The following is a 13,160-nucleotide window of genomic DNA, read 5'->3' as shown; positions in this document are numbered from 1 at the left end:
TTGTCACTCTCGTCTGTTACGATCTGGTGAGGGCCCAGTAACTTTTTGTTGGAAGTAGACAAAGGGCTAGAGCTTACGTGGAGTGGCAATCAGGGTTGGATTGCCACTCTGCTCCACTTCTATTTACATTGGAATGTTCCTGCACATTTTGCGCCCGACCTTCAGACTCGGGCCTCCTCAGAAAAATGCAGTGCAGTGGGTTCCCGAGGCCTTCAATCTAGGACAACAGAATTGAAGGAAAGGAAGCCATGCCCCTTAAACCAGGTAAGTTAAAAGGTCCAGCTACTTTGAGAAGCCAGGGTGAAGGTAAGTGGGTAGGATGGGGGTGGTGAGTAGGATGGGTTGGGAGGGTCAAGTGGTCGGTTGGGGGTTGGATTGGTTGGTGGGGTTCAAAGGTCAGTCGGGCGGTAGGATGGGTCGGGAGTCTAGTCAGTAGGTCAGGGGTGGTCGTGGGAGTGTAGTCGCGGGGGTGGGAGGGTCAGTCAGTGGGTCCAGTGGGGGTGGGGGCTTGGTACTATAGTTACCCAGGAGTTAGAAATGGTTTTAATTCTTCTAACTTGCCCTGGGTAACTATCCTGCTAAGACAGTCGGAATCATCCAAAGACTGCGAATTAAATCGGAGCCTCAGATGGTTCTCACTGCAGGATAATTGCCGTCGGAAGTTTGAACATCCCAGGCAGCCCTTGCATGGAGACATCTGGGGGGGTCCTTCAGCGCGTCTTCTGAGGTAGCTCCTCTTTTCAGAGGCCATTGGCAACTATGGACCTCCATGTTAATCTTGCTCTAACTTTGAAATCCCAGTTACTCACTAGGGGAATAAAGCCACAAGATTTCACAGTTTTAATCAAACAAAATAAACTTAATATACAAAATCTGTAAAACAATTTACAATATCTATTGTATACTCTAACCTTCAGAGTTAGCATGAGTTAAATATGAATTAACAAGCAAACTGTGGTCGAGCACACCACACTGAACATTGAATAGCAGGTGCGAATGGACAGATCCCACGGATTTCTCAGCAATCCACCCAGACTTCAGTGACCACTGCGAGTAACAAAATCTTGTTAAAACTCTGCCTCCCGATGGTTCAATCTTTTCTCCTGAGACTGCGTTCCATCGAATTCATAAAGCCGGACTCCTGCCTCTAATTAACGGCACAATTCCAACTCTTGCAGACTGCTAGCTTCACTAAGCTGGCATTGCCCTTTGGGATTTTCTGAACTATAGTCTCCTGGCTGTTCCAAGCTATATGGCCCTCTGGATTCTCCTGAGCCCTAACTGTCCCCAGCACCAAACCAGCAACCTTCGGTCACCTCAGCTCCCAGGGCTTCTCTGTTAGCTGTAAACCACATGAGGTTTAAACTGCAACCAACTACCTCTCCCAGGAATCATAGATAAATTGAAACCAGAGAACCTTAAGCTTCGCCCATCTCCATGACAATGTAGTCTTACAGGGTTCGTTGAATGCTTTTAAACTAATTTAGGTCTAACTCCCAAAAACAAAACTTTCTCTTTGCCAGGAGTGCAGACATCATGTCTCTAGTTCTCCAGCTAAGTAAGCCCGCCTGCTCTTTTATGGCTCCAGTGTTTGTGAAAAGTCCTATATAAATGCAATTCTTTCTTTTGCTTCCACCATCTTCTTAGGGTATCGATTCCATCAATGACCACTCGCTCACTGAAATACTTACACACAATAATTTTCCATTCCCTACTCCCACCCCCTTCAAACGCAGGTCATGTATTGGTTTTACTGTCCTCGACAAGGTGAAATAGAGTGTCATGATCTACATTTATTCTGATGTGCCGTTTGCTGGCCTATTTCTGACCTGCTGTTCCTCTACAGTGCAATTAATAGTCAAGCACTAAGTGAAACGAAATGCTATCAGGGTAAATTTGTAGATGGCTGGAATTTATTATTGAGTGATTAGGTCAACAAGTGTCTATGTACCACATGATTATGCAGTTACAAAAATTGCCAAGTATCTAAATAAGGGGTTGGTCCTATCAGCCACAGTACCATGGTCAAGAACTTCACTTACCTGCCCACAGCCTGTTAAACATTTCAATTTCACCAGGCACTTTTCAGTATTTATTTGTATGATTTGCCCTCCAATAAATAACCAAAAATTAGGACTAATTACTGTTTCATAACATGTAATACAATGTTAGCACAGGATTGCTGGCACCCATCCAACAAATGCCACTTGGATAAGGTAATTCCAGAAGTCTCTAAAATACACAACGGTGTCACTGAGCTGAATCATTCTTGTTTAAATCAAGGATGAGATGAGACGTCATTTATTTTCAGCTCCCATGTCATGAACCCAGCAAAGTTGAGTTCATTCTGGAAATGTCTGGGTTTCTGGGAGTAGAATATATAAGGCGTGTGTTCTGAGTGCTGCAGCAGATCAGAGACTGAAGACTGGGAGTTCACATCAGTCGGTTTGAGAGAAGTGAGAGAAGAGGCAGAGACAATGCTGAGCTGTCGGGCTTTCCACCCTTCACGTCGGTGCCAGCAGCCTGTGTACACATTGTGGCCTGTTCCACACAGGGTCTGGGAGCCGCTTGAATGCAACATGTGGAAACTTATGGAAGAAGCAAGAAAGAGCATGAACTTCATGGATCGAGTTCTTGAGGAGCTGGCAAAAGAATTTTGGGAGGAAAAACCAAGAAATCAGGACAACAAACCTGATAACAAAGAAGGTAAAAAACACTCAGGAGACAAGGATGGAGATGGCTTTTCTCTGTCCCTGGATGTCCAGCAATTCTCCCCAGAAGAACTGAATGTGAAATTACTTGGAAGAAAAGTGCTGGTGACAGGAAAACACGAGAAGAAGAGCAATGATGGCAGTGGCTCTTACAGCTACAAATATGAAGAGTTGAGGAGAGAATTTCAGCTGCCAGAAGATGTCGATGCTGAAGCTCTTAACTGCTGTTTGTCACAGGACGGTCGGTTAAATGTTCAAGGCCCACGCTTGGCACTGCCAGCTGTGAATGAACGAGTTGTGCCCATCAACATCACCTCGGATACAACAACCAGTCCCCGGCTAAATCCTGGCCAAGAGGCACAAGAGGCACAGAAACAGGAGAGCGGGAATCTTGAAGGGAACAAGAAAGGCTGAAACAAAATAGACATCTTAAGACTTAGTTACACTGAATTTTTGTAGTTATAAAGAACAACAAAATATTGCCAGATGTGAGCACATGTGAAATGGGTGTCATAATGTTGAAAAGCTGATATTCAATGTCCCATTACTGTAGATAACTACCTATTTTTTCCCTTTTTGTTAAAACATTGAACCTTTGAGAAATGATCTATGATTCAATTTGTCAACTCAATAAAATGAAATTATTGGATGTACATGTCTATGGCTACAGGTATTTCATTGAATTTTACAACTCAAAGGGAGATAATTCTGCCCAACTTGCTGCCTGGGTAAACCTACCATTTCATAACGACTGGCAACTGGAACTTGTTTCCAAAATATTCCTTCCTGGTAGTGAATGAATGTGATCTTTCTCACTTGGTTTATCTGTTTAATCTAAAGTAGACACAGGTTTGCTGTTATACCGATTTCTGGTCAGGAGTCTGTGCAAGATGAGTAGATTAAATTCTCAGAAGGAGAATATAGCTACCAACTTTAATCAATTGTACATAAAATATTACATTATGTTGATAGCACACCTAAAATATTATTTGAAGGTAAACCTGGAAAATAGGACCAATGGGTCATGAAATTAAATTAGCAAAAGTTAATTAAACACAGAAACAACAACATTAGAGATGCTTAAAATCTAGTTGGATGCAGTAATGAAAGAACTTGAGAACTAAAGGGATGAGCTTCAGTGGGTTAATCTCATTTTACAGAACACTCAAAAGTGAAAGACTAGAAGTACAAACATTTATAATACATCTCTGATTTGTTGAATTCTCATATCTTCAGAAATGTTTTCAGAAAAGTTGGGTACTAACTGAAGCAGAGATTATTGGGCAGTTGCTATGTGCTCATTTTCTGAATGGCTGCTTTACACTCCAGACTCTAAAGTGACACCACAAGCAGCCAAACACTCACTGCACAACTCCTGTTCTGGTCATATGACTGGAAAGAAATTAGCTCAGAATCCTGGAAGTGACTTCTTGCTCATTTGGAGTGTACGGTGACTCCTTCATGTGCATGACATTGGGCGGGGCGGAGTAATAGATCCTATAAGATTAACATATTAAAAGCACTGGCACAAATTAACACACATTTTGCTAACAAAATCGGTAACAATATTTTATTGATGGACAGAGTGATAAGATACAGCCATGTGAGAGAGATGTCAGTTACTTCTTCAATAGTTTGTTTCACAGAATATTAAGTCCAGGCCCCAATACAACCTTAATGGATGTAGAATGAGCCTGGTGTAATCCTTTGGTGTACTGCTAACGCTGAATTATTACTTCATAGAGATGGGGAGGTGGGGGTGCAGGGGGAGGGGGCAAAACGTATATATTTATGTATAACTTGCATTTTGAGAGTGGCTTTATTGTAGAAACATCCCTAGGCACATGCCAGGAGAAAATAATAGATAAAGATAAAGGGAACGGTCAGTAACGGGTAGACATGAGTAGCAGTGTCTGAAAGGCTTTTAAGAAAGATAAATTTTGACATGGTTTTTATAGCAGGCAAGAGAAGTGGGGAGTCAGTACAGCTGAGGGAGCGACAGAGTTAGCTGTAGGTTCTGCTTTCAGTGGCAGGGAGAGCAATGCACTAAACAATGGCCAAATGATGAAAAATTCATGGGATCTAAGACCAGAGGTAATTGCGGGGATGGAGGAGGGGGTGCAAGGACACTCAGGAATTTGAGAAACAAATTTAAGGATCTTAAGGGCAATGTGTTGTGGGATGGGCAGCTAGTGTAGGCCAGCAAGGATGTTTGTGATGGGCATGTGGTGTGTAAACTAATATGCATGTTTGAATTTTGGATGATTTGGAGTTTAAGGGCTACGAGGCCACAAACAAGAGATTAGATAAATCAAGACTAGAAGGTAGCAAGAAATTAAAGGAGAGGTTTAGTAGCAGGAAGACTGGCGTAGGCGATGTCTGTAGTTGGAAATAAGTGGCCCTGGTGACAATTGAATGAAAGTTCAGTGAATGTCAAGGACAAAATTAATTCTCTCTTGGAGAAGTATGAATTAATAAGGGACAGCCAGCATAGGTTTATCAAAGGCAAATTGTGTGACTAAACCAATTGCGCTCTTTAATGAAGTAAAAGAAAAAGTGGATGAAAGTTGCAGTAGATGTTGTATGTATGGACTTCTAAAAGACATTTGATCAAATACCACATGACAGACTTATATGGAAAATAGAAGCACATGGCATTAAAGGACAGTGGAAACTTGGGTGCGTAATTAGCTAAGGAATAGGAAACAGAGAATTGGAGTAAATGGATATTTTTCTGGCTGGAGAGATCTATACATTGAAGACCCAGGAGAGAAGAAGGTCCATTGCTTAATTTCTTGTGATATATAAATGACCTACCTGGAGCTGGGTATAGGGAGTACAATTTTGAAGTCTGTAGGTAATGTAAAACTTGTCAATGTAGTAAATAGTGAGCAGGGTAGTATCAGATCTTCGGGGGACATAGACAAATGAAATTTAATATGGTGAAGTGTGAAGCGATGAACTTTGAGAGGAACAACACAGAAAGAAAGTATAATCTAAATGGCATCAATTTGTGAGGATACAGGAGCAGAGGAACTTGCGGGTGCGTCTTCACATATCCTTGAAAGTGGCAGGGCACTTTGATAAGGCAGTTAAGAAAGTATATCGGATACTTAACTTTGTAAATAGGGGCACTGAATACAAAGTCATATTAAACATTTACAATTCACTGGTTAGGCCTCAGCTAGAATATTGTGTACCATTCTGGGTAGCAAACTAGAGGAAAGATGTGAAGGCCTTGGGAGAGGATATAGAGATTTACCAGGATGAGGATGCTTGTAAAAGAAAAATACTGCAGATGCTGACGATCTTAAATGAAAACAGAAAGTGTTGGACAAACCCAACAAGCCTGGCAGCATCTGTGAAGAGAGAAACAGAGTTAACATTTCAAGTCCAATTGGACGCGAAATGTTAACTGTTTCTCCCTCCACAGGTACTGCCAGACTTTCTGGGTTTGTCCAGCACTTTCTGAGAAAATTTGGTTATGTGGAAAGATTGGAGAAGCTGGAATTGTTCTCCTTAGCTGTGAAGGCCTTGGGAGAGGATATAGAGATTTACCAGGATGAGGATGCTTATAAAAGCAAAATACTGCAGATGCTGATGATCTGAAATAAAAACAGAAAGTGCTGGACAAACCCAACAAGCCTGGCGGCATCTGTGAAGAGAGAAACAGTTAACATTTCGAGTCCAATTAGGGTAGTGAAAATCAAGTGAAGACCTAATAGTGTTCAGAATTATGAACGCCTTTTAGAGAAAGCAAGTCAGGAGAAGTTGGTTCCGCAAGCAAGTGGATCAGTAACATAGCTGTCAGATTTAAATAATTAACAAAAGAACTCAAGGTGAACGGAGGAGAATTTCTTTTCCGCAAGAGTTGTTATATGTGGAATGCACTACCTGAAAGGGTGGTGGAATCAGATTCCATAGGAACTTTCAAAAGCCAATTGCGCTTTATTTGAAGGGAACTAATTTGCAGGATTATGGGATTAAAGCCGGGGCATGGGACTAAATTGGACAGTTCTTTCAAAGAGCTGGCACAGGCATGATGGGGCAAATGGCCTCCTCTGTGCTATAATTCTGTGGTCTGGATTTTCCATCTGGAGGCAGGAAACAGAGGCCGGGACTGTCCAAACTCAGGGGGCCTAGGGGAAACAGTCATTGACCTCTGATTTTCACCAGCACAGACAATTGATGGCCAAAGGGCAGGTTCGTCATCCAATTAAGGATGGCAGGTGGGCCTCTCAAAGCTGGAGGGCCAATCAGAGAAACAGCAGCTGCATTAGAAGGTACATAAGGGAGTCGGTGCTTCAACACGGAGGTTTTCCAACTTCTTTATACCTTTAATTGAAAAATAGATTCAGCCACCAGGCCTCCACTATAGGGGGCCTGCTACAGGGTGGCCTGTGGATGCTCCTGCACCCACACAGGCAGAAAGGGCCTCTAGGCCTGCCTGGAGAGATGGCCCCCTGGCCTAGCTGAAGGGTGCCTGCCTCCAGGCACTTAAACTGGCCCTGCCACCTTTGGGAAACTGGAGGCTGGCTAAAATCCCAGTTTCAACTGCAATTAAATGTACTCCTCTAGATCAACCGGTAATTTATATTAATTTTTAATATTTGAAAATCTCATATCAAAACACAATACAGACAACAGGTTTTAGTAACTTAGAAGTGCACAGCAGCTTTATCTGTAAATAATCCATTTTTCAACATGTTATTATGAATAGAACAGAACGAATACCTCGATCCGAACTTCACTTAAAACAAACAGATTTGAATTTCACTCTATTACACAGTTAAAAATCACTTTAATATCACCAAAATCACTAAAAGTCGCAATACTAGAAAGCCAAAGATGGGCTCAGCATTCTCCCAGAATATCAGTTTATATTTCATTCGCATAAACAGATCCGGCTCCTCACGAAACTCACTTTCTTGCACTTGCTATACCTGCTGCTAGGCTGTCACTCACTAACATTGTTCCTCCCATCTGTTCCCTCACTGGCTGAGTACATTCCAGAAGTCTCTGGAACGGCTCCAGTGGGTGTCACTGAGTCAAGTCATTCTTGATTAAAGCGAGGCTGGAATGAGATGTCATTTATTTTCAGTTCACGTGTCATAAACCCAGCAAAGTTGAGTTCATTCTGGAAATGTCTGGGTTTCTGGGAGTAGAATATATAAGGTGTGTGTTCTGAGTGCTGCAGCAGATCAGAGTCTGCAGACTGGGAGTTCACATCAGTCGGTTTGAGAGAAGTGAGAGAAGAGGCAGAGACAATGCTGAGCTGTCGGGCTTTCCACCCTTCACGTCGGTGCCAGCAGCCTGTGTACACATTGTGGCCTGTTCCACACAGGGTCTGGGAGCCGCTTGAATGCAACACGTGGAAAGAGGTGGAAGAAGCGAGAAAGAGCATGAACTTCATGGAGCGAGTTCTTGAGGAGCTGGCAAAAGAATTTTGGGAGGAAAAACCAAGAAATCAGGACAAGAGACCTGATGATAATGAAGAAGGTAAAAGACAATCAGAGGACAAGGAGGGAGATGGCTTTTCCCTGTCCCTGGATGTCCAGCGATTCTCTCCAGAAGAACTGAATGTGAAAGTACTTGGAAGAAAAGTGCTGGTGACAGGAAAACACGAGAAGAAAAGTGATGATGGCAGCGGCTCTTCCAGCTACAAATATGAAGAGTTGAGGAGAGAATTTCAGCTGCCAGAAGATGTCGATGCTGAAGCTCTTAACTGCTGTTTGTCACAGGACGGTCGGTTAAAGGTTCAAGCCCCACGCCTGGCACTGCCAGCTGTGAATGAACGAACCGTGCCCGTCAACATCACCTCGGATACAACAACCAGTCCCCGGCTAAATCCTGGCCAATTGGCACCGAAACTGGAGAGTGGGAAGGATGAGGGGAACAAGGAAGAGGAGGAAGGAAAAATGGACAATCAAAACTCATTTACAGTTAACTTTTGTACAATGTAAGAATGGTTTATTTGCAGAAATGAGTTTCTGAGACTATGATATGAAGGCATTATGTTGAAAATTAATTGTTTTGATATTGTATGTTTGAACTGTGTTGTTAGCAGCGTTCATATGGATTATTTTTATATATATTTATATTGGAACAATAAATACTTTTGAAAACAATGATGATTTCGCTTTTTCACTTCATAACAAATTAAACTGAAAAACTAGACACTTACTTCCTTTACACTCAGTAAAAACAAACCACATTGGCCAGAATTTTAAGCTCCTCCATGCCCAGCGGGAGCTGAGACGGTGTGTGTGGGGTGGGGTGGGGGGGGAGCGTGTAATTGGATGGACGGATTCCCTTCGGGTCCTGCCTGCCCTGACCTTTCACTGATTTTATGCTGGGTCGGGCATGGGTTCAGAGTGGAAGCCTGGTCTCACCCCAGCTAAGGCCCTTAATGCCAGTTCAGGGCTGTTTCTTGCCAACCTCAATCTTTTGGCTGGCGCGCTGATGACAGCTCAGGTGGGAAAACCCGTGAATGAAGAGATTTTGATCTCGGGTGGGAAGGGGGCTGGTGGGTGACTCACATCAGAAGTCCCCTTCTGACTGGAGGTGCCCTCTCCTGTGGGCCTGGTGCCCTCTGGACCTCCCTCCCCTGCCAGCCTATTGTCTGAGAGCCCGATTACCCCCATCGCGACTCCCCAGGCCTTCCCTACCTTCCCCACCCGGACCCCTGACACCATTTGCTTCACTTGCAGGATCTTAGTCCCAGGAATCTTCATGCAGCTAGTGCGCCTTTCCCTGTCATCCCAAAAATTCAGGGCATTTTAACTAGAATTAATTTAAAACCCAGAGAAAGAATTCTCTATGTCAAGATCTGTCTGAAATTGAACTCAGTTCATTAAAACATATATCAAATGATTGCACAGACCCAGTGCACCAAATCTCTGTATTACCCTGCAGCCTGACAATGAGCAGCAACAACAGCTTATCTTCCAACACAGACACCAGACTGGACACCACTCAATTACTGGATGGTGGAATCCTCTTTCATTGGGGTTATCTATTCAATATGAATAACTGGGAGGAAAAGCAAAGTTAGTTGCATTGTAAGCAACTTGTATAAAGTTTCAGTGAAATAATATTACTGATTCTGTCCCCCTGAACATAAGAACATAAAGAATAGGAACAGGCGTAGGCCATTCTGCCCCACGATCCCCTCCTTCACCATTCAATTAGATCATGACTGATCTGATTGTGGCCTTACCTCCATTTTCCTGTCTGTCCCCCCATAACACTTGAATTCATTGTCAATCAAACATCTGTCAAACAGCTTTGAATATATTCAATGACCCAGTCTCCACTGGTCTCTGGGGAAGAAAATTTCGAACAGTAACGACTCTCTGAGAGAAGAAATTTTGCTTCATCTTCATCTTAAATTGCACAGCTCCTATTTTTAATCCTCCACATGGTTCCTGGTGACCCCATGAGGGGGAGCATCCTTTCAGCATCTACCCTGTCCAGCCCCACAAAATCTTACACATTTCAAGAAGAGATCTGTATCTGACTGGATCTGTATGGTGTGTAATATTTCTTGCAGTGTCTCTCAGCAGTAATGTTCCCTCAGTGAATTTACTGTATGATACTGACAGACAAACAGCTCGTGTGTTTAGGTTGATGCTGGACAGTGGGAAACATCAACAATCGTATCACAGGTTGTGGAATACATGGGCAACGCCACAGCTTATTTATTAGTTAAAATGTTAAATGGTGTAAAAATGTAAAATCAGGCTATAAACTTATATTGAATCTGGAATCCATTTCATCACAATGCTGCCAAGATACCTTGGGAATAAAGATTTATTTTGCAGATTGGAGGACATTCTTGTGTATGATGGAAACTGTCAGTTAACAATTTAGGAAGTTAGGAGCTTTGCAACAACATTAATGATAGACCATTCATTTTTAGGAATTTAATATAATACAGTAGAAAGTTAACACATTGCTATATTTCATCGACAATATGTTATCAATGTTGATTTTATCCGTGAAGAGACCAGAGGGAAGACAAGCAGTTTTGATTTGTGTGCTTTTCTGGTACTGGAATGGAAGATGTGAAAACTTAAATAGCAACATCCAAAATGGAAAAGGATATATACCGGCAAAGAAATAATTTGCAGAGTTTTGGCGAAAGAGCAGGGGAGTTGGGAGTAATTGGATAGCACTTCCAAAGCGCTGATACAGACATGGTGGACCGAATGGCCTCATTTTGAGCTGAGATTCTAGATCAATCGGTAATTTATATTAATTTTTAATATTTGAAAATCTCATGTCAAAACACAACAGACAACAGGTTTTAGTAACTTTGAAGTGCACAGCAGCTTTATCTGTAACTATTCCATTTTTAAACATATGTCATTACGAATAGAACGGAACCAAAGCCTTGATCCGAACTTCACTTAAACGAACCTGATTTGAATTTCACTCTTTTACATCGTTAAATATCACTTTAGTATCGCAAAAACCATTGAAAAGAGCAATACTAGAAAGCCAGAATGATTCATCATTCCCTCACAAAATCAGTTTACATTTCATTAGGACAAACAGATCCGGCTCCTCACGAAACTCACTTTCCTGCACTTGCTATACCTGCTGCTAGGCTGTCACTCACTAACATTGTTCCTCCCATCTATTCCCTCACTGGCTGAGTACATTCCAGAAGTCTCTGGAACGGCTCCAGTGGGTGTCACTGAGTCGAGTCATTCTTGTTTAAAGCAAGGCTGGGATGAGATGTCATTTATTTTCAGCTCACGTGTCATAAACCCAGCAAAGTTGAGTTCATTCTGGAAATGTCTGGGTTTCTGGGAGTAGAATATATAAGGCGTGTGTTCTGAGTGCTGCAGCAGATCAAAGACTGAAGACTGGGAGTTCACATCAGTCAGTTTGAGAGAAGTGAGAGAAGAGGCAGAGAGAATGCTGAGCTGTCGGGCTTTCCACCCTTCACGTCTGTGCCAGCAGCCTGTGTACACATTGTGGCCTGTTCCACACAGGGTCTGGGAGCCGCTTGAATGCAACATGTGGAAACAGGTGGAAGAAGCGAGAAAGAGCATGAACTTCATGGAGCGAGTTCTTGAGGAGCTGGCAAAAGAATTTTGGGAGGAAAAACCAAGAAATCAGGACAACAGACCTGATGATAATGAAGAAGGTAAAAGACAATCAGAGGACAAGGAGGGAAATGGCTTTTCTCTGTCCCTGGATGTCCAGCGATTCTCCCCAGAAGAACTGAATGTGAAAGTACTTGGAAGAAAAGTGCTGGTGACAGGAAAACATGAGAAGAAAACTGATGATGGCAGCGGCTCTTCCAGCTACAAATATGAAGAGTTGAGAAGAGAATTTCAGCTGCCAGAAGATGTCGATGCTGAAGCTCTTAACTGCTGTTTGTCACAGGACGGTCGGTTAAAGGTTCAAGCCCCACGCCTGGCACTGCCAGCTGTGAATGAACGAACCGTGCCCGTCAACATCACCTCGGATACAACAACCAGTCCCCAGCTAAATCCTGGCCAAGAGGCACACAAACTGGAGAGTGGGAAGGATGAGGGGAACCAGGAAGAGCAGGAAGTAAATTTGGACAATTAATCCTCAATTACATTTATCTTTTGTACGATGTAAGAATGGGTGATATGCAGAAATGAGTTTCTGAGACTATATTATGAAGGCATAATGGTATAAATTAATTGTTTTGATATTGTATGTTTGAACTGTGCTGTTAGCCGCGTTCATGTGGATTATTTTTATATATTTTTTCTCAACAATAAATGCTTTTGAAAAAAATGATGATTTTGTTTTTTCACTTCATAAAAAGAAACCGATATTAAACGACTGAAAGAATAGACACTTACTTCCTGTACGCTCTGTAAAAAAACACATTGGCGAACATGTTACACTCCCCCACGCCCAGCGGTTTCTGAGGTAGGGGTGGGGTGAAACGTGTAATTGGATGGACGGATTCCCTCTGGGTTCCTGAGAGGACCGACCTTGCAGCAATTTTACTCTGGGGCGGACAGGGGCTCAGAGGAGAAACCTGACCTTGCCCCAGTTAAGGTCCTTCAGTAGCCACGTAATGCCAGTTAAGGGCCGTTTCTTGCCAACCTCAATCTTTAGGCTGGCGCGCTGATGACAGCTCAGGTGGGAAAATCCATGAATGAAGAGATTTTGATCTCGGGTGGGAAGGGGGCTGGTGGGTGTCTCACATCAGAAGCCCCCTTCTGACTGGAGGTGCCCTCTCCTGTGTGCCTGGTGATCTCTGGTGCTCCCTCCCCTGCCGGCCTATCGTCCGAGAGACCGATCCCCCCCATCACGACTCCCCAGGCCTTCCCTACCTTCCCCACCCAGACCCCTGACACCGTTTGCTCCACTTCCAGGGTCTTAGTCCCAGGAAGTTTCGCGCAGCTAGTGCGCATTTCCCTGTCATCCCAAAAATTCAGGGCATTTTAACTA

General features: G+C 43.1%; 3 protein-coding genes across 3 annotated transcripts; all 3 read left to right on the top strand.

Annotated features, from left to right (window-relative positions):
• The first annotated feature begins 2,072 nt into the window (after positions 1-2,072).
• LOC144667714 (heat shock protein 30C-like) lies at positions 2,073-3,364 on the top strand. Its single transcript, XM_078529168.1, has one exon. The coding sequence runs from the start codon at positions 2,478-2,480 to the stop codon at positions 3,123-3,125; it is 648 nt and encodes a 215-aa protein (XP_078385294.1). The 5' UTR covers positions 2,073-2,477; the 3' UTR covers positions 3,126-3,364.
• A 4,550-nt stretch (positions 3,365-7,914) lies between these two features.
• LOC144667713 (heat shock protein beta-11-like) lies at positions 7,915-8,833 on the top strand. Its single transcript, XM_078529167.1, has one exon. The coding sequence runs from the start codon at positions 7,979-7,981 to the stop codon at positions 8,672-8,674; it is 696 nt and encodes a 231-aa protein (XP_078385293.1). The 5' UTR covers positions 7,915-7,978; the 3' UTR covers positions 8,675-8,833.
• A 2,582-nt stretch (positions 8,834-11,415) lies between these two features.
• On the top strand, positions 11,416-12,481 carry LOC144667800 (heat shock protein beta-11-like). The gene has a single exon (XM_078529255.1). The coding sequence runs from the start codon at positions 11,637-11,639 to the stop codon at positions 12,297-12,299; it is 663 nt and encodes a 220-aa protein (XP_078385381.1). The 5' UTR covers positions 11,416-11,636; the 3' UTR covers positions 12,300-12,481.
• The last annotated feature ends 679 nt before the right edge of the window (positions 12,482-13,160 follow it).

This window comes from Cetorhinus maximus, chromosome 25 (genome assembly GCF_964194155.1).
Source record: "Cetorhinus maximus chromosome 25, sCetMax3.hap1.1, whole genome shotgun sequence".
Lineage (NCBI taxonomy): Eukaryota > Metazoa > Chordata > Chondrichthyes > Lamniformes > Cetorhinidae > Cetorhinus > Cetorhinus maximus.
This window is presented reverse-complemented; position numbering and strand designations above follow the sequence as displayed.